Here is a 21435-nt window from a genome sequence, read left to right as displayed (position 1 = left end):
TGACAGTACAATTCCATTTGATTCAGTTATTTAAAGTTAAAATCAATTAAATTCAGTTCAGATCCATACCTGGTAGTCCAGGGTGCCGTTATCATGGAGATGAAAGAATGCTGATCCCACACCGCCTGTCTTCCCTGCTGTCAATGCATCACCACTGGACATGACACTCTGGATGGCTGGAGAGAGAAAGAGAGGGAGTGGAGGACAGAAAGAGAGAAAAGTGAGAGAGGAAATAGTAAATGATTTCTTCATAACAGATGAATACGCAGTGCCACATTTGGATCGTTTCATGTTTCCATAAAGCAAATTGAAGGTGGAACGAGAGAGGATGATGAGAGAGTGAGTATGAGTAGGGTCTCCCTGACTCTGATCTCAAAACATTGTCCCCTTTCCATTTCAGCCCCAGACCCAGACTACTACAGACTAATCTGTGTGTGATGAGGCAGCTCTTGCATGCGAGATGAGGCAATGCTCTCTGTCGTGTTATAATTCACCATGTTAGTCTGGAGAGCCAGACAGGGGGGAGCTGAGAGAGGGCCAGAACACATTCTCTCACGTCTCCGCTGTAGAACGACACACACACATGCACACACACCCCATGTCATCACTCCACCAGAGGGGACAATCACAGGGAACGGAATAGAGCACAACCCGTCCACACAGAACTTTGGGGTGAGGGTAAGTGTGTGTCATCTCAAAAGAGAGAATTCTAGCTTAAGTGGTGTACCCCCCAACACATGCACACCCTAACCCAAGGTTAAACCGTGGGATGAGGTAACCCTTGTTGAACACGAAGGGGCTTAGAAGACAGACAGGGAAAGACAGATAGAGAAGGAGAGGCTCTCCAAAGAAGGGAGAAAACTACTCAAAGAAAGGCCGAATGGGAGTGATAGAGGGGAAGGAGTTCAAGACAGAAAAAGAACAGAACAAGAGAGACAGGCAGAGAGAGAGAGAGATGTAAGGAGAGAGTGAAACGAGTGTGTTGGGTTGAATTCTTCACACATAACGTCAACCTGTTAATCATGGAGCTGGAACACCAGTATGGAGAGTGAGGTCCAGCAGACTGTGACCTTGGCAGCGCCCTGTGTGTGTGTGTGTGTGTGTGTGTGTGTGTGTGTGTGTGTGTGTGTGTGTGTGTGTGTGTGTGTGTGTGTGTGTGTGTACACACAAGTGTGTGTGTGCGTATGAAAAAGACAATGTGTGTGTGAGTGTGTGTGGGGGGTCTAAGTATATAAGTATGTTTGCATTAGAGTCACTTGAATGGAACATGTGTGCCCTGAATTGTCTCAGACTTTGTCTACGACACACACCTCCTCTCCCGGTCTTGGTGGACCACCAAGTCAAACAGCGGGGATATAAACATGGTTTTACTTCAGTGATAAGACTTGAAAGAAAGGAGTATTTATAGAAGAGAGAGAATCGCTAAAACAGCCATGGAGGAACAGAAGGGGAACAATTGAACTGAAAGACAAAACACATTCCTCCTAGGTCTCTGACGTTGGCCTCATTTCAGGTGTGATGGGGTGACAGAAGAGGAAAACAGGTTGATTGTTTGATGTTGAGCGATTCGAGTAACTTCATCGATTCAACATGTCACTTCTCTGAGTGACTGACTGTGGGCTGATTGATTGATTGGTTGTTCTACATAAAGGGGCGTGGCACTTACTGTCACATGACTTCCTGCCGGTGATGAAGCCGGAGATGTGTCTGGGATCCGGGCCCTCAGTTTCCACGGCGATCACCAGCTGGCCCCTTGATAACCAGAAGAGCTCCCGACTGTTCAGGTCTGTCAGTACCTCAGCAAAGTCTGGGTCCTAAAGGGAGAACGTTGGGGAAATGGTGATACATCGTCAGACTTATCAGAAACAAACACACAAGGGTAATAGATAAACTCACAAAGTCATTCTACTCAAACACACATACAGACCCTGAAACACACTCATTATGTCACAACAACACACTCTCTCTGTCTCTCTCAACAACCCCCCCCACCACCACACACACACACACATAGGCCTTAGACACACCGGAAATATGGCTTGCTTTGGGGCTAATATCTCACACAATGCACCCACTTTCATATCCTTCCAACCGCCAGAACTTTAGATAAACAGAGATTGTAAAGTTATTTGAAAAATGTTGTATTAATGTGACAGATGTATGACTGTGGTGAACACATTACTCTTATGACCTCGGAGGCCATTTAAATAGAAATATCCATGTACAATGAATCCAGGGACAGGATTGAGCCAAGAGAGAGAGAGAGGGAGAGAGAGAGAGAGAGAGAGAGAGAGAGAGAGAGAGAGAGAGAGAGAGAGAGGGGGGGGAGAGAGAGGGGGAGAGAAAGAGAGAGGGGGAGAGAAAGAGAGAAGGGGGGGAGAGAGAGAGAGAGAGAGAGAGAGAGAGAGAGAGAGAGAGAGAGAAAGAGAGAGAGAGAGAGAGAGAGAGAGAGAGAGAGAGAGAGGGGGAGAGAGAGAGAGACACATCGTTGCTGAAAGGTGTATAAAATCAAGCACACAGCCATGCAATATCCATAGACAAACATTGGCAGTAGAATGGCCTTACTGAAGAGCTCAGTGACTTTCAATGTGGTACCGTCATAGGATGCCACCTTTCCAACAGTCAGTTCATCAAATGTCTGCCCTGCTAGAGCTGCCCCGGTCAACTGTAAGTGCTGTTATTGTGAAGTGGAAATGTTGAGGAGCAACAACGGCTCAGCCGCAAAGTGGTAGGCCACACAAGCTCACAGAACGGGACCACTGAGTGCTGAAGCGCATAAAAATCCTGGAAGCAGCGTCAGCAAAATAACTGTTAGTCTGGAGCTTCATGAAATTAGTTTCCATGGCCGAGCAGCCGCACATAAGCCTAAGATCACCATGCGCAACGCCAGGCGTTGGCTGGAGTGGTGTGAAGCTAGCAGCAATTGGACTCTGGAGCAGTAGAAACACATTCTCTGTAGTGATGAATCACACTTCACCATCTGGCAGTCTGATGGACGCATCTGGGTTTGACGGAAGCCAGGAGAACGATACCTGCTCCAATGCATAGTGCCAACTGTAAAGTTTGGTGGAGGAATAATGGTCTAGGGATGTTTTTCATGGTTCGGGCTAGGCCCCTTAGTTCAAGTGAAAGGAAATCTTTTAACGCTACAGCGTACAATGATATTCTAGACAATTCTGTGCTTCCAACTTTGTGGCAATAGTTTGGGAAAGACCATTCCCTGTTTCAGCATGACAATGCCCCAGTGCACAAAGCGAGGTCAATACAGAAATGGTTTGTCGAGATCAGTGTGGAAGAACTTGACTGGCCTGCACAAAGCCCTGACCTCAATCCCATCGAATACCTTTAGGATAAATTGGAACGCCGACTGCGAGCCAGGCCTAATCGCCCAACATCAGTGCCCGACCTCACTAATGCTCTTGTGAATGGAAGCAAGTCCCAGCAGCGATGTTCTAACCTCTAGTTGAAAGCCTTTCCAGAAGAGTGGAGGCTGTTATAGCAGCAAAGTGGGGACCAACTCCATATTAATGCCCATGATTTTGAAATGATATGTTCGACCAGCAGGTGTCCAAATACTTTTGGTCATGTAACGTAAAGACTATTTGGTGTATGTGTGTGTGGGTGTAAAACAGAAAGAGGGGCACATCAACTCTCAGATTCACATAATTCCCACCAGATCAAAAACAGACTCCTCCTTTCATCACTCCTCCTCCCTCTATCCCTCCCCCTCTTCCTCCCTCTTTCTGGTCCCACAGACAACTAACCACTGACATGTGTGAGGAGTGTGCATGCCGTCCCACACTCTCTCCCTCACTCTCTCCTTTCTGTCTCTCATCCCTCCATCTCTTCCTCACTACATCTGTCTCTTACAACACCCCTCCACTCTCTCTCTTTCTTTTTCTTTGTCCATCACATCTCTATGGAGGTTTAACAGTACTGGCAACAGCAGTAGGATGTGGGGAAGGAACCACATCCGTCTCAGCGGGAGAGTGTGTCACGATGTCATCTGTTTCCCCCTTTCCTCCCGACTCTTGGTTTGTCCCTGATGTCACGATGTCATCTGTTTCCCCCCTTTCCTCCTGCCTCTTGGTTTGTCCTGATGTGTGTTTTCCTCCTAACGGTTAAGGTTAGGATCTGGTTTAGTGAGGACAAGCAGATCCTAGATCTGTGTCCAAGAGAGAAACAGAAAAAGAGAGAGAGAGAAAGAGAAAGAGAGAGAGTGTGTGTGTAGTTTCTAAAACGTACATAGGCGGTGACGTTGGCATGGATCTCTCTCAGGACATGTTGGCTGTACTGCAGTCGTACCCGGATGGGCACCAGGGGGGAGTCTACAGGGCCGAGAGAAAGCACACAGAACAAACTTAGAACCATGTCACACTGCCTCACAGCACTCCCTAGTCCCAAAACAAATTCTAGTCTCTTGTCTTTTCCCCTAATTTACTCCCTAGTCCCTAGTCCCAAAACAACCTCTAGTCTCTTGTCTTAGCCCCTAACTTACTCCCTAGTCCCCAGTCCCAAAACAACCTCTAGTCTCTTGTCTTAGCTCCTACTCTCTAGTCCCAAAACAACCTCTAGTCGCTTGCCTTATTCCTTAAGGTACTCCCTTGTCCCCAGTCCCAAAACAACCTCTAGTCTCGTCTTATTCCTTAAGGTACTCCCTAGTCCCCCAGCCCCAAAACAACCTCTAGTCACTTGTCTTAGCCCCTACTCTCTAGTCCCAAAACAATCCCTAGTTTCTTGTCTTAGTTCCTACTCCCTACTCCCAAAACAACCTCTAGTCCCTTGTCTTATGGCTGAAGGTATCAGTCCTCCCTCCCCCATCCCTCTCTCTCTCTCCCCCCCCACCTCTCTGTCTGTGTTGTATCAGTCCCTGCAGTATGAGGATGAAGTGAAGGTTGTTCTCTGTGTCACTCAGAGTCAGCATGGCGATGCCTCCCATCCCAGAATGCTCTTTTTCTGAGGTCAGAGTGGAGCTGAACGTCTCTGTGGGGTCACACAGATATTACACTCACATTATAAACACACATGCTATACACACATACCTTTTTTTTACTGTATTTGGTTATGAAGGCCATCCACTATGTTCTCATGCAGATACTGTTTACAATATGAGCTGTATACATTACTGAACGGTTGTTCTCATTGAAATGTACACAAATGTATTGTATCCCTCATTTACTCAAGTGGTTCCTTTATTTTGGCAGTTACCTGTACACACACAGCTACAGTTGAAGTCGGAAGTTTACATACACTTAGGTTGGAGTCATTAAAACGTGTTTTTCAACCACTCCACAAATGTCTTGTTAACAAACTATAGTTTTGGCAAGTCAGTTAGGACATCTACTTTGTGCATGACACAAGTAATTTTTCCAACAATTGTTTACAGACAGATTATTTCACTTATAATTCACTGTATCACAATTCCAGTGGGTCAGAAGTTTGCATACACTAAGTTGACTGTGCCTAAAACAGCTTGGAAAATTCCAGAAAATGATGTCATGGCTTTAGAAGCTTCTGGTAGGCTAATTGACATAATTTGAGTCAATTGGAGGCGTACCTGTGGATGTATTTGAGGCCTACCTTCAAACTCAGTGACTCTTCGCTTGACATCATGGGGAATTCAAAAGAAATCAGCCAAGACCTCAAAAAATAAATTGTAGACCTTCACAAGTCTGGTTCATCCTTGGGAGCAATTTCCAAATGCCTGAAGGTACCACGTTCATCTATACAAACAATAGTACGCAAGTATAAACACCATGGGACCACGCAGCTGTCAAACCGCTCAGGAAGGAGACGCATTCTGTCTCCTAGAGTACTTTGGTGCGAAAAGTGCAAATCATCCCAGAACAACAGCAAAGGACCTTGTGAAGATGCTGGAGGAAACAGGTACAAAGTATCTATATCCACAGTAAAACAAGTCCTATATCGACATAACCTGAAAGGCCGCTCAGCATGGAAGAAGCCACTGCTGGGGGGGTGCTTGCAAGCCGAAGAACACCATCCCAACCGTGAAGCACAGGGGTGGCAGCGTCATGTTGTGGGGGTGCTTTGCTGCAGGAGGGGCTGGTGCACTTCACAAAATAGATGGCATCATGAGGAAGGGCATTTATGTGGATATATTGAAGCAACATCTCAAGACATCAGTCAGGAAGTTAAAGCTTGGTCGCAAATGGGTCTTCCAAATGGACAATGACCCCAAGCATACTTCCAAAGTTGGGGCAAAATGGCTTAAGGACAACAAAGTCAAGGTATTGGAGTGGCCATCACAACGCCCTGACCTCAATCCTATAGAAAATTTGTGGGCAGAACTGAAAAAGCGTGTGCGAGCAAGGAGGCCTACAAACCTGACTCAGTTACACCAGCTCTGTCAGGAGGAATGGACCAAAATTCACCCAACTTATTGTGGGAAGCTTGTGGAAGGCTACCTGAAACGTTTGACCCAAGTTAAACAATTTAAAGGCAATGCTACCAAATACTAATTGAGTGTATGTAAACTTCTGACCCACTGGGAATGTGATTACAGAAATAAAAGCTGAAATAAATCATTCTCTCTAATATTATTCTGACATTTCACATTCTTAAAATAAAGTGGTGATCCTAACTGACCTAAGACAGGGAATTTTTACTAGGATTAAATGTCAGGAATTGTGAAAAACTGAGTTTTAATGTACTTGGCTAAGGTGTATGTACACTTCCGACTTCAACTGTATGTACATAAATCTGAATTCATTGAAATATATTCTTCTATCCACATTTAAACAGATACACAAACACACTTTCATGCACCCACAAATACACACATGCACGTGCACGCACACACACCTGCGAACAGTGCTCTGTGTTTGATGATCTTTCCTTCGATCTGCTCCCGTCTACCGGTGGCTGTTGTCATAGTAACCCGAAGTTGTTCTGCCTGTAGCTGTCGCACGTGGGATTGGGGGAGATTCTTCCACACCCCGCAGATCTGAAACACACACACAGGTGAGCCACAGTTGCAGCTGCATGTTCTTAGCCAAGGCTGGGGTTTGAGTGTGTGTTGTGTTCTTAGCCAAGGCTGGGGTTTGTGTGTGTGTGTGTGTGTGTGTGTGTGTGTGTGTGTGTGTGTGTGTGTGTGTGTGTGTGTGTGTGTGTGTGTGTGTGTGTGTGTGTGTGTGTGTGTGTGTGTGTGTGTGTGTGTGTGTGTGTGTGGTGTTCTTAGCCAAGGCTGGGGTTTGAGTGTGTGTGTGGTGTTCTTAGCCAAGGCTGGGGTTGGAGTGTGTGTGTGGTGTTCTTAGCCAAGGCTGGGGTTTGAGTGTGTGTGTGTGTGGTGTGGTGTTCTTAGCCAAGGCTGGGGTTTGAGTGTGTGTGTGGTGTTCTTAGCCAAGGCTGGGGTTTGAGTGTGTGTGTGTGTGGTGTGGTGTTCTTAGCCAAGGCTGGGGTTTGAGTGTGTGTGTGTGTGTTGTGTTCTGCCATAGTTACAGCTTACAAACTGACTCAAAACAGTCTGCATATGCTGTTTAATTTCTCTGCAACACACACAGTTCCATCTGTGGAAAAGATCAGCCCGTCGAGACTCTGGACTCAAACATCGAAACCTCCGGAAAAAATATTTGCCTTAGAGGGGTAAGAAATGTGATGACGGACACACACCTCATAGCTCAGACTCCAGGATAATCTCCTCTTTCAATTATAATTGTGCTCCGTCTCCTTCGCACGGGTGATGTCACGCACTAAATACCACCCCCCGAGATAATCTGTGCCAACAACCCCTCCCCCTGGCCGTCCCAGGGCGGTTTCACTAAGGTCCTCTAGCACTCGACACTTGATAGGGGCATTTGTCAAACAAATTATAAGTAAAAAAAATTCTAGGCCTATATTCAGGGGTCCTGACTTAAGTTGTTACAGAATGTGATGATGGTACGTGTGTAATTTGGCTTTAGACGGGAAATGGTGTACTGGTGATGTAGGCCTCTGTCACACACACCCACACACACACAGCTCCCCTCTTAAATAAACTATACCTTCCTTTCTCGTTGTCTTTCTCTGTGTTTACTCTGTGTAAAGTTAGGTGACTGTGGCAGTTCCTTGTGCCTCTCAGTCCAACAGTTGCACCATTCCATTTGACCCAATAAAATCAACTGTTTGTGAGAATGGCTCCATTCAGACAATGATAAGGCAATGCTGTGACAACGCTGTGAGTGTGTGTGTGTCTGTGTGTGTCTGTATGTGCGTGTGTATGTTTGTGTATTTGTGGCAGCGTCTGTGTTTATTATTGCAGGGTGAATTATGTCGGGGCCAGTGAGAGTTTGACAGGAGAGTCACAGAGAGAGAGCGTTTATCATGGAGGTGCTTCATCTTTCTCTCCCTGTCTTCTCACATTCACACACACATAGACACACAACAAAAACATAAATAGTGGAAATGTCTACCTAGGAACAGAGAGTGTTCCAGTCTCTTACCATGTCTGAGTCTCCCTTAGGGGTCTTGTACTCAAACGCAGTGTTTCCATCTGAATCAAGGAAGACAACCCTGCTTGGTCGCCCGATCCTAGGAGAGGAGAGAAGGAGGGAGAACAGGAGAGAGGAAGAGGGAGGGAAAGCAGGAGAGAGGAAGAGGGAGGGAGAACAGGAGAGAGGAAGAGGGAGGGAAAACAGGAGAGAGGAAGAGGGAGGGAGAACAGGAGAGAGGAAGAGGGAGGGAGAACAGGAGAGAGGAAGAGGGAGGGAAAACAGGAGAGGGGAAGAGGGAGGGAGAACAGGAGAGAGGAAGAGGGAGGGAGAACAGGAGAGAGGAAGAGGGAGGGAGAACAGGAGAGAGGAAGAGGGAGGGAGAACGTGAGAGAGGAAGAGGGAGGGAAAACAGGAGAGAGGAAGAGGGAGGGAGAACAGGAGAGAGGAAGAGGGAGGGAGAACAGGAGAGAGGAAGAGAGAACAGGAGAGAGGAAGAGGGAGGGAGAACAGGAGAGAGGAAGAGGGAGGGAGAACAGGAGAGAGGAAGAGGGAAAGATACAATTTCATTTTATCAAGTTAGAGACTAGTCATTACTAATGATTATCACATGATTATTGTTAGTTTTTCTGTCAGTGTGTGTGTTACCTCTGGTAGGTGATGGAGAAGGTCAGGCTGGTTCTAGTGAGAGAGAAGCGTGCCCGGGCCACACCACTGGAGCTGGGTAACCAGGAGCCTGTCACTCCCGTCAACACTGCTACAAAGTCTGGACACACACACACACACACACACACACACACACACACACACACACACACACACACACACACACACACACACACACACACACACACACACACACACACACACAGTAAAGTAAAGATGTAAGAATGACTGAATGGAGGAATGATTTCCTTGTTACGGGGGCTGTGAGAGAATGTGTCCTTATATGAAAACTGTATATCCTTGTACTGTATATCCATGTACTGCATGTATAATATGTGTGTGTGTTTCCATGTCAGGTAGCCTAGCGGTTAAGAGCATTGGGCCAGTAATCGAAATGTCGCTGGTTCGACTCCCCGAGCCGACTAGGTGACCAAATCTGTTGATGTGCCCTTGATCAAGGCACTTAACCCTAAAAACTCCCGTTAGTGATTAAATGTTAATGACTAAATGTATATGATGTATGTCCATGCATGAGTGTACAGTATGTGTGTTTGCATGCGTGGGTTGGTGCGTCCAAGTGTGCATGCTCACCAGTGCGGCTCTCCCCAGAGGAAATGTCCTCAGAGCTGAGGTATGAGCGGTCATTGTAGGACTTGTGCAGGTCATCCTCTTTCTCCTTCTCCTGGAAGTACTCGAAGCCATCAAACACCGCCTCCGCCTGCTTCCTGTCCACCTCGCCTGGACAAGCGCAACACAACACCCAGGGGCACAGCGTGTGAGGCGGTGGGCTATTTACACAACACCTACAGGTTGGCATTACTTTAACATGAAGGCATAAAGTAAGGAGAATCACAGCAAATGTTGAATGAGTGAAACAGCTAGAAAGAGTGACAGAGTGAAAGAGAGGAGAGGAATAATTCTAAAATGCCAGGAGTTCTTTCTGTCCTCCCTAATTCTCTCTGTCTCTCTCCCTCTCTTATTTCTCTCTATCCACCCTCTCTGTCTGTCTCTCCCTCCCTTTTTCTCTCTCCAGGTGTCTCTTCCAATCACTTGTTGGAGCACTCCTCGCTCGTCTGGGTGCCACGGCAACAAGGGTTGTTTCTTAGTCCGAAGAGCAGAGGGGGAGTGACACTCACGTGCAATCCCAACAATGACCTGCTGTTCTAAACCACTGTGTGTCCTGATGTCATGAGCACATTTCAGCGCCTCACACACACTGAAATACAGACACACTGAAAAGCATACTGAGAGAAAAACACACACACTACGAGACAGACAGGCTCTTACTCACACACACATCATCAAAGAGTCCAGACTTATTTCTTCAAGGTCATCCACTTTACTCCTAGACTATCTGCTTGACTTCACTGTGTCCCTCTCATATCCTCTCTCTCTGGCTCTCTCATCTCACTCGTTTATTATCCTCTCTCTCTCTCTCTCTCTCTGGCTCTCTCCTCTCACTCATTTATTATCCTCTCTCTCTCTATCTCTCTGGCTCTCTCCTCTCAATCGTATATTATCCCCTCTCTCTCTCTCTGGCTCTCTCCTCTCACTCGTTTATTATCCTCTCTCTCTCTCCTCTCACTTGTTTATTATCTTCTCTCTCTCTGGCTCTCTCCTCTCACTCGTTTATTATCCTCTCTCTCTCTCCTCTCACTTGTTTATTATCTTCTCTCTCTCTGGCTCTCTCCTCTCACTCGTTTATTATCCTCTCTCTCTCTCCTCTCACTTGTTTATTATCCTCTCTCTCTCTCTGGCTCTCTCCTCTCACTCGTTTATTATCCTCTCTCTCTGGCTCTCTCCTCTCACTTGTTATTTATCCTCTCTCTCTCTGGCTCTCTCCTCTCACTTGTTATTTATCCTCTCTCTCTCTGGCTCTCTCCCCTCACTCGTTTATTATCCTCTCTCTCTCTCTCTCTCTGGCTCTCTCCTCTCACTCGTTTATTATCCTCTCTTTCTCTCTCTCTCTCTCTGGCTCTCTCCTCTCACTCGTTTATTATCCTCTCTCTCTCTCTCTGGCTCTCTCCTCTCACTCGTTTATTATCCACTCTCTCTCTGGCTCTGTTCTCTCACTCGTTTATTATCCTCTCTCTCTCTGGCTCTCTCCTCTCACTCGTTTATTATCCTCTCTCTCTCATTATCCTCCTTCCTCTCTCTTCCATGGCCTTATTCCCCCGGTCCTCTCTCTCTCTCCCTCCACAGGGCACGCTCTAGGGCTTCTGTGTAGTGTCAGTCTCACCTCCTTCCATTCTATACTGTATCCTCAGGTGCACCAGTGAATACACACACACACACACACACACACACACACACACACACACACACACACACACACACACACACACACACACACACACACACACACACACACACACACACACACACACAAACCCCAGCCTTGGCTAAGAACACCACACACACACTCAAACCCCAGCCTTGGCTAAGAACACCACACACACACTCAAACCCCAGCCTTGGCTAAGAACACCACACACACACACACACACACACACACACACACACACACACACACACACACACACACACACACACACACACACACACACACACACAAACGTGCACATAGACACGCAAACACACACACAAGCATGCACACACCATTTTCCATCACTTAGACAAACATACTCAAAGCTTTTTAACATTTAGACAAACACACTCATACTTTTCCTAAATACACAACCACAACACACTCCCAAGCTTTTCAAAAAATCACCACCACGACACACACACTCTCAACATTTTCCCACATGAACACAAACACACTCAATGTTGTCTCAGTGCTGGGGGCCCACACCTCAGAGAAACTCAGGGCTTTACCTTAACTTTCCATTACCAAAACACACTGCTGAATAACTATGGAGAAAATAAGAGCCAACATGTGTGAGGGAACGTTTGCGCAGGTGTGTGTGTGTGTGGTGTGTGTGTGTGTGTGTGGGGGGGGGGGGTATGCGTGTGCATGATTGTGACCCTGAGTGAATGGGGGAGTGAGAAAGAGGGAATAAGAGAAATAAATAAAAAGAGAGCGAGAATGAGCGTATTTGACACAGTCGAGTAGGAGAGACAACCGAGCCCAGACCTGCTACTGATTACCAATCAGCCTCTCTAGAGAACAACATAATGAAACTATCTGACCTAGAGAGAGCGAAAGAGGGGTAACAGGAGACATGATGGGGCAGGATAGATCATTAGTAGGCTTGTAGGGGTTACCTTTGGGCAAGTCTATATAGTGATAGGGACAGTTAGTAGGCTTGTAGGGGTTACCTTTGGGCAAGTCTATATAGTGATAGGGACAGTTAGTAGGCTTGTAGGGGTTACCTTTGGGCAAGTCTATATAGTGATAGGGACAGTTAGTAGGCTTGTAGGGGTTACCTTTGGGCAAGTCTATATAGTGATAGAGACAGTTAGTAGGCTAGTAGGGGTTACCTTTGGGCAAGTCTATATAGTGATAGGGACAGTTAGTAGGCTAGTAGGGGTTACCTTTGGGCAAGTCTATATAGTGATAGGGACAGTTAGTAGGCTAGTAGGGGTTACCTTTGGGGCAGGTCTTGCAGCATTGTCCAGGTAGCAGCACTGGGTCATCACAGCTAGGCTCAGGACAGTCCTGCTTGACGTTCTTACAGCTTACCTTCCCCAACACCTTACTCTTACGACCCCTTTGCTGAAAAGAATAGATAAGAAACATCAACTCCTCATCCACACTGACCTCAACACTGTATCACACAGACCTGGTGATATTTGTTAAATGGGGTCATTTTGGGGGCACTAAGATCTTGAGATGATTTTGGTAATTGATTAATTCATAATTAATTTGTTTGTTATTTTAGGCCCAATTTCTGTCCTTTGTTAGGCCTACATAATGGCTCCACTATCCAAGATTGACATGTACTCTATTAGGCTTATTGTGAAGGGTGTTACTTACTGTCTCGCAGTAACATTGGACACAGTGCATGACTCCAAACGGCTCACCGAGGTCAGGGTGCCAAGTGTCCTCCAGAGAATAGAATCTTCCTCCGAATGAACATCCTGCAATCAGTCCAGAAGAACCCATTAAGACAACAATACACTAGCAGTTGGTACAGTCCACATCTAAATGTAAAACTGGTGAGTAGCCTGTAACATCCCTCTGTTTAGATTGCTTATGTTTATAAGAACTGAGGTTGAGGCGTTCGTATACTTTAGTTGAACTTCAAATCAGAAGTAGGCTGGCATTACATAGTTCACATGACAATATCACTCCATTACATAGTTCACATGACAATATCACTCCATTACATAGTTCACATGACATATCACTCCATTACATAGTTGACATGACATATCACTCCATTACATAGTTCACATGACATATCACTCCATTATATAGTTGACATGACATATCACTCCATTACATAGTTCACATGACATATCACTCCATTACATAGTTCACATGACATATCACTCCATTACATAGTTCACATGACATATCACTCCATTACATAGTTCACATGACATATCACTCCATTACATAGTTCACATGACATATCACTCCATTACATAGTTCACATGACATATCACTCCATTACATTGTTCACGTGACATATAACTCCATTACATAGTTCACATGACAATATCACTCCATTACATAGTTCACATGACAATATCACTCCATTACATAGTTCACATGACATATCACTCCATTACATAGTTGACATGACATATCACTCCATTACATAGTTCACATGACATATCACTCCATTATATAGTTGACATGACATATCACTCCATTACATAGTTCACATGACATATCACTCCATTACATAGTTCACATGACATATCACTCCATTACATAGTTCACATGACATATCACTCCATTACATAGTTCACATGACATATCACTCCATTACATAGTTCACATGACATATCACTCCATTACATAGTTCACATGACATATCACTCCATTACATTGTTCACGTGACATATAACTCCATTACATAGTTCACGTGACATATCACTCCATTACGTAGTTCACATGACATATCACTCCATTACATAGTTCACATGACATATCACTCCATTACATAGTTCACATGACATATCACTCCATTACATAGTTCACATGACAATATCACTCCATTACATAGTTCACATGACATATCACTCCATTACATAGTTGACATGACATATCACTCCATTACATAGTTCACATGACATATCACTCCATTATATAGTTGACATGACATATCACTCCATTACATAGTTCACATGACATATCACTCCATTACATAGTTCACATGACATATCACTCCATTACATAGTTCACATGACATATCACTCCATTACATAGTTCACATGACATATCACTCCATTACATAGTTCACATGACATATCACTCCATTACATAGTTCACATGACATATCACTCCATTACATTGTTCACGTGACATATAACTCCATTACATAGTTCACGTGACATATCACTCCATTACGTAGTTCACATGACATATCACTCCATTACGTAGTTCACATGACATATCACTCCATTACATAGTTCACATGACATATCACTCCATTACATAGTTCACATGACAATATCACTCCATTACATAGTTCACATGACATATCACTCCATTACATAGTTCACATGACATATCACTCCATTACATAGTTCACATGACATATCACTCCATTACATAGTTCACATGACATATCACTCCATTACATAGTTCACATGACATATCACTCCATTACATAGTTCACATGACATATCACTCCATTACATAGTTCACATGACATATCACTCCATTACATAGTTCACATGACATATCACTCCATTACATAGTTCACATGACATATCACTCCATTACATAGCCTAGTCTGAGATCCACATGTTATGATGCTGGATTTTTTCTTCTTCGAATGGCTACAATTAATTCACAATTTATGCCCGAGACAATCAACCAAACATTCAGTGGAACAGAAACGATTGCATGGCATTGCCAGACACTTTAATAGGATAGCCAGGCCTATGCTCTTGCCAATGAGATATGTACTGGACAGTTCACTGCGAAGTGAAAGACTGCATATTCCCACATTGGCGTCAAACAGAACGACAAAAATAGGATTCTTCCCAGCCAGACTGTGGATGTTTGACAGAAAATCGATTCCGCGGCTGGGACATGTTGGGTGGATTGACTGGATGTCTCATGCTCCAGAGCTCACCGACGCCTCCTGTTCCATTTAAATGGTGCAGGGGACCCTCAATGAATATAAAAAAGGCCATTCACACAACAAACATTAAGCCATTTGGAAAGAGAGAAAAAAGTAATGCGCTTTTGGTAGCCTAGCAGGGGCTATGTAATGGAAACCAATTGATATATTAGGTTTTGAGTATTTCAAAATAATTGTTAAAGTAGTATTAATAAAAGTATTGCATTATAAAAAGCCTGCATAAAAATTGCCCCAGCAACAAGTGTTTGCGCCACAACCCTCCCCCGCCTAGCTCCATATGGGTGTGCGCCTTGTGCGTTCCTCTTCCCGTTTCAGAGTCGCTGTACACCGCAGCCTGGAGGTGAGCCTCCCCGGTGCCAAGTTCACTACTGTTGATTTGATATTGCGCGGTTGCCGTAGCTGCTAACAACCTGGTTCGCATTATTCTTTCATTAAGTGACTACACTTTAAACAGTCCAGTGGCGTTAGAGTTAGACGTAGCACCATGCTTTCCCGCACAACTCACTGCGATATAAATCACTGCTTGGCACAGCCAGAGAAGGCCACTAAAGAACTGCAGCAATGGACAACCGATTGATTACAGTTTCCAGGATTGGAAAACGTTATTAGTGGCAGTTGTTAATACACTGCTCTAACCCCTTGACTTCTTACTCCCATGGGCTCAGTAGGCCTACCCTTTTAAATACAAGCAGTTTAAAGCCCTGCACATAAACCAGATGGCATTCTCAGTGGTTATGATTAAGATGTTTTCTGAAAGTTTGTTCATGAAGTAACCATAACAGTGGGACATTTGAGGAAGACAAACAAAAAAGATTGGGTTGATAATAAGGGTGATGCGGTGCAGTGAGACACTTTGATAGACAAAATGATAGGCTACTACAGCCTATTCTTAGCCTAAGTAATCATCTACTGACGGTCTTAAAAAGCTATAGTCATATTAGGCTATACATTAACATTTATATTTGGCAGATTAGCAAACGAGCACTAGGCTAGCCTATAGTGCTGAAATGCCCGTGCCAGGATTCAAAACGCAGCAGGGGTCATTCATTGAATTCAGATATTTAGGTTGAAAAGAAGTAGAAGAAGCATCTTGGCTCACCTGACATGCCCTTGGATGGTAAAGGTTCCCTCTCCGAATGGATGGGCAGAACGGGAGACTTCAGCCGTGAGGCCAGTCCAGAGTGCAGCCACGCGCAGCTCATCACGCACAATAAGGAACTCAGCGCGCGGCGAGTCAGCATCCCGGCGAGGGGTAGCATCCAAAACTGGCTCCGGTTTCTCTTTCCCTTTTCGTTCTTGAAAAACTTCTTCCCTTCGTTTTTAGAAGCTTTCACGTGAAGGTAAGTTGTCACTCCAGTAATAAACCTTCTCTAAATAAACAGGAGTAGGTCAGCATTCAAGTCACAAGACAGCCTATTCGTTGATGGTCTTGAAGTTATTCCTATTCGGAAATAAAGACTCCCAAGTTATGCAACAGAGAGAAGCAGAGAAAGTGACCAAAGAGGTTGGAGGTTCTCCGAGGCAATGACTGTACCAGCCCAGAAGCTTATGTCCCGTCCGTGCGGGTCCCTTCCCACTTTATACTTTCCCTGGACACTTGGAGCAGGCACGGGCAGGGAGGGGTGAGAAGGAAAGGAGTGGGTGGAGTTAGGAGGGGGGGGGGGGGGGGGGTCAACGGGGGTCTTAGAGCCTATACCACTAACCTAATTCCATGTCAAATGTGAACACCTAGTGAAGGAAAGTGGAATCTTCAGGGCTGTAGCCTACAGTAGGATAGGGAGGAATGTTGGTTTCTGTGTGTGCAGCCTGTTCTGTATTTATACAACTGCTTCTAGAGTTCAGACCTAAGTGACTTAACAGAAACAAATGAACATAGTTTGAATAGCTCAGGCGACGTATTTCAATCTGTGTTGATCCTCTATCACAGAATGCCCTTTTTTATTTAGCACTTGATTTATTTTGGCCATATTAACTTCAGCTTCAAATACCTACCATTCCTACCTGAACATTCATCTGTTTGTGTAGCCTATTTGTAAGCCAACGGTTTGATTGTACTCTTATGTCGTTATAAAGTTACAACTCAATATAATCCTGTTTTTGGATAGTGTAGGACTACTGTTCTAGACGTCTATGTAGGTTTTGTCTGCCCTTCATCCAGTTCTCATTGAATAAGAATGTCTGAAGTCATCGACAATATCGACTCACATTCTTTATTGTTTTGTTTAGGGAAACGTTCTCTTAGATGTTATAAAAGTGAAAATTACATACAATAAACACTTGATTTAGATTTGTTTTAAGTTGAGCAATATGCTTCCCACTCCTCCATATTCCATAGGTGCGAGAAGGCGTGCAAGAGGCTTCAGGCATGGTCCCTACGGAGGCATCACGAGCGCTCGGCGGGTCAAGTTTACAGTGAAGTGTGCACGGAGATTTATTTGAATTGAAGTTCACAGCAAGAGTCTCGCCAATCAGTCATTCTGTGGAACAGTAATGATCCCTTAGTGAGTGCAAGTACAGGACAACCACCCCCAATTAGACATAATATGATGATAATACAGTAATGATAATATTAATCAAAATAATAATGGCACATAATAACTAATTTCAAACTTTGGACATTAATTTGCTTATTGTAGCCTAAAGGTTCACACTCTTTGTGTGCCCTTCTTTCCCAAAGTCTCAAACTACCCCAACGAATAATAAAACATAATAAAACAACCAAAATAAAGTCGGCCTGTGTCAGGCTGTGAATCAGGCTGTTTAGAGAAGAACCATATATCTATTACTGATTGTAGCTTTGTCTGTCGCGCCCCGGAAACGGCGCGAGCCTCTCGCCTCCAAACCCTCCCCAATCCATCCACATGCTAAACATGACGATACAATATGCTCAATGGCGATAACCTAACCCATTCAATAAGAAACCAGCACGTCCCCTATTCTGCCCGAGTGACCCTGGATCTAACAAGTGCTATAAACAACAACTATGAAAAGAAAAGGACAACGATGTCTCGAAGCATAGGCCTATATCCAAATTAAAGTTTTCTAAAGTCTTAGGTAGGGCTGTGACGATTATTACATTTTGGGTAACGGTTATTGTCGATTTTTTTTGTTGAGTTTGTAGGCCTAATGCATCATAATTGTGTTTGGGGCTGCAGGTAGCCTAGTGGTTAGAGTGTTAGGCCACCGAAAGGTTGCTTGATCGGATCCCCGATCCATGGTTATTGTCCATAATTGTCGGTTGCATTATTATATGATAATTGTGCCAGCATTAGTCTTAGGCTATTTGAATAAAATTGCATTCTATTTTCTGCACCCGTTTGTATTTATGGCTAGTTCCCCAGCGCCAGTGTAGGTGGAGATAGAAGTGAATGTGGGAACCCCTAAATATCTGTCAAAGTATTGGAATAAAACTGACTTATTTTGTCCCCTTGTGTTTATGCTATAGACAGACATTGTAGCCGAAATTGAAGAGCAAATAAACATTATTGAAAAAGTACAGATCTGACATGCCAGTTTGGTGGTGAAAGTACATATAATAGACACAAATACAGTATCAGTCAAAAATATATTTTGATTTGTTTAACACTGTTTTGGTTACTACATGATTCCATGTGTTATTTCATAGTTTTGATGTCGTCACTATTATTCTACAATGTAGAAAATAGTCAAAATAAAGAAAAACCCTGGAGTAGGTGTGTCCACACATTTGACTGGTTCTGTATGTGCATTATATTTTATATTCCTGACATTGTTTGTTCTGTTATTTCTTCATTTCTTTCTTTTAATTTATTTTGGGATTTGTGTGTATTGTTTTGTATTGCTAGGTATTACTGCACTGTTGGAGCTAGCGAAGTTGTATATGTGAGGACAACGTGCAATTTTTATGCATATGTCACATTATGTGGCTGTGAGAGACTTCCATTGAGGTGAGTGAAGTCACACGCGGGTTCCCCTCTCCTCCGTCCACTTCGCGCACCCGTGAAATGGAATCGATGATGGTCTATTTGCACTTCATCACGAAGTGATAACCGCCGCTTTTATTTATTGCTGCACCGACCAATTCATTAGACTGGCTAGCGAATTGTCTGTTGGAGATAACACCACACATTTATATTATGCGGGTCACACTTAGAGTAATGAGGGGAGCTTTTGTGTATTTCCCTACACACATGGATTGCTACACAGTAGGTGCACTTTTCTTAATTCCAAAAATGATGTGTGTGTGTGTGTGGACATGCCTGAGATAATACAACATTTGGTTTACAGATTCTGGGTGTTGTAAGACATTCTTTAATGTTGCCATATTATTGGGTATATTGTACAGCCTCCTATTATTGTATATGTAAAAGTAACGGATTCAGGGTTGAAAAGTGGAGTCAGTCCACCTCGGTAGCTTGTGTAGAGTTTGTCCTTACCTGCCGATTTTTAAAAATTGAGTCTCATTCTCGCACCCACTTCAAGAATGAAAGTAGCTTAGCCAGGAGTTTACAGTCGTTCCCCTAAGCCTTGACTTGTGGTTTCATTTAAAGAAGAGAGGAGCGAGAGAGAGAGAAAATGAGAGGGAAAAGGAAAGAGAGAGCGCACGCGTCTGAAGTCATATGCCAAAAAACATTGATTGCGTTCTATTACAATCGATTAACCGTGACCAGCGTTTCATAAGAGTGAGTAAGGTTACAATTCCGATAAGACAACCTAATACACTGCTCAAAAAAATAAAGGGAACACTTAAACAACACAATGTAACTCCAAGTCAATCACACTTCTGTGAAATCAAACTGTCCACTTAGGAAGCAACACTGATTGACAATAAATTTCACATGCTGTTGTGCAAATGGAATACATTTTTACATTTTACATTTTAGTCATTTAGCAGACGCTCTTATCCAGAGCGACTTACAGTAGAGTGCATACATTTTATTACATTTTACATACTGAGACAAGGATATCCCTACCGGCCAAACCCTCCCTAACCCGGACGACGCTATGCCAATTGTGCGTCGCCCCACGGACCTCCCGGTTGCGGCCGGCTGCGACAGAGCCTGGGCGTGAACCCAGAGACTCTGGTGGCGCAGCTAGCACTGCGATGCAGTGCCCTAGACCACTGCACCACCCGGGAGGTGGAATAGACAACAGATGGAAATTATAGGCAATTAGCAAGACACCCCCAATAAAGGAGTGGTTCTGCAGGTGGTGACCACAGACCACTTCTCAGTTCCTATGCTTCCTGGCTGATGTTTTGGTCACTTTTGAATGCTGGCGGTGCTTTCACTCTAGTGGTAGAATGAGACGGAGTCTACAACCCACACAAGTGGCTCAGGTAGTGCAGCTCATCCAGGATGGCACATCAATGCGAGCTGTGGCAAGAAGGTTTGCTCTGTCTGTCAGCGTAGTGTCCAGAGCATGGAGGCGCTACCAGGAGACAGGCCGGTACATCAGGAGACGTGGAGGAGGCCGTAGGAGGGCAACAACCCAGCAGCAGGACCACTACCTCCGCCTTTGTGCAAGGAGGAGCACTGCCAGAGCCCTGCAAAATGACCTCCAGCAGGCCACAAATGTGCATGTGTCTGCTCAAACGGTCAGAAACAGACTCCATGAGGGTGGTATGAGGGCCCGACGTCCACAGGTGGGGGTTGTGCTTACAGCCCAACTTGGTGTTCTCTGGCAAATGCCAAACGTCCTGCACGGTGCAGGACGTTTGGCATTTGCCAGAGAACACCAAGATTGGCAAATTCGCCACTGGCGCCCTGTGCTCTTCACAGATGAAAGCAGGTTCACACTGAGCACATGTGACAGACGTGACAGAGCCTGGAGACGCCGTGGAGAATGTTCTGCTGCCTGCAACATCCTCCAGCATGACCGGTTTGGCGGTGGGTCAGTCATGGTGTGGGGTGGCATTTCTTTGGGGGGCCGCACAGCCCTACATGGGCTCGCCTGAGGTAGCCTGACTGCCATTAGGTACCGAGATGAGATCCTCGACCCCTTGTGAGACTATATGCTGGTGCGGTTGGCCCTGGGTTCCTCCTAATGCAAGACAATGCTAGACCTCATGTGGCTGGAGTGTGTCAGCAGTTCCTGCAAGAGGATGGCATTGATGCTATGGACTGGCCCGCCCGTTC

The 21435-nt window shown here is 44.8% G+C and overlaps 1 protein-coding gene across 1 annotated transcript in view; it reads right to left on the bottom strand.

Moving 5' to 3' along the window:
- Window positions 1–16553, bottom strand: part of LOC120028809 (chordin-like) — a 28978-nt gene extending 12425 nt beyond the window's left edge. Inside the window, exons 1-11 of the mRNA XM_038974049.1 lie at window positions 16419–16553; window positions 13033–13136; window positions 12645–12771; window positions 9684–9830; window positions 9075–9192; window positions 8439–8526; window positions 6823–6964; window positions 4863–4983; window positions 4246–4336; window positions 1667–1814; window positions 70–176 (exon numbers count right to left, since the gene is read on the bottom strand). Coding sequence (XP_038829977.1) covers window positions 70–176; window positions 1667–1814; window positions 4246–4336; window positions 4863–4983; window positions 6823–6964; window positions 8439–8526; window positions 9075–9192; window positions 9684–9830; window positions 12645–12771; window positions 13033–13136; window positions 16419–16521 — 1296 coding nt within the window. The 5' untranslated portion in view covers window positions 16522–16553. The remainder of the gene's footprint in view (window positions 1–69; window positions 177–1666; window positions 1815–4245; window positions 4337–4862; window positions 4984–6822; window positions 6965–8438; window positions 8527–9074; window positions 9193–9683; window positions 9831–12644; window positions 12772–13032; window positions 13137–16418) is intronic.
- Between the last annotated feature and the right edge of the window lie 4882 nt (window positions 16554–21435).

The sequence above is a fragment of the Salvelinus namaycush genome, chromosome 34 (genome assembly GCF_016432855.1).
Source record: "Salvelinus namaycush isolate Seneca chromosome 34, SaNama_1.0, whole genome shotgun sequence".
Taxonomy (NCBI): Eukaryota; Metazoa; Chordata; class Actinopteri; order Salmoniformes; family Salmonidae; genus Salvelinus; species Salvelinus namaycush.
This window is presented reverse-complemented; position numbering and strand designations above follow the sequence as displayed.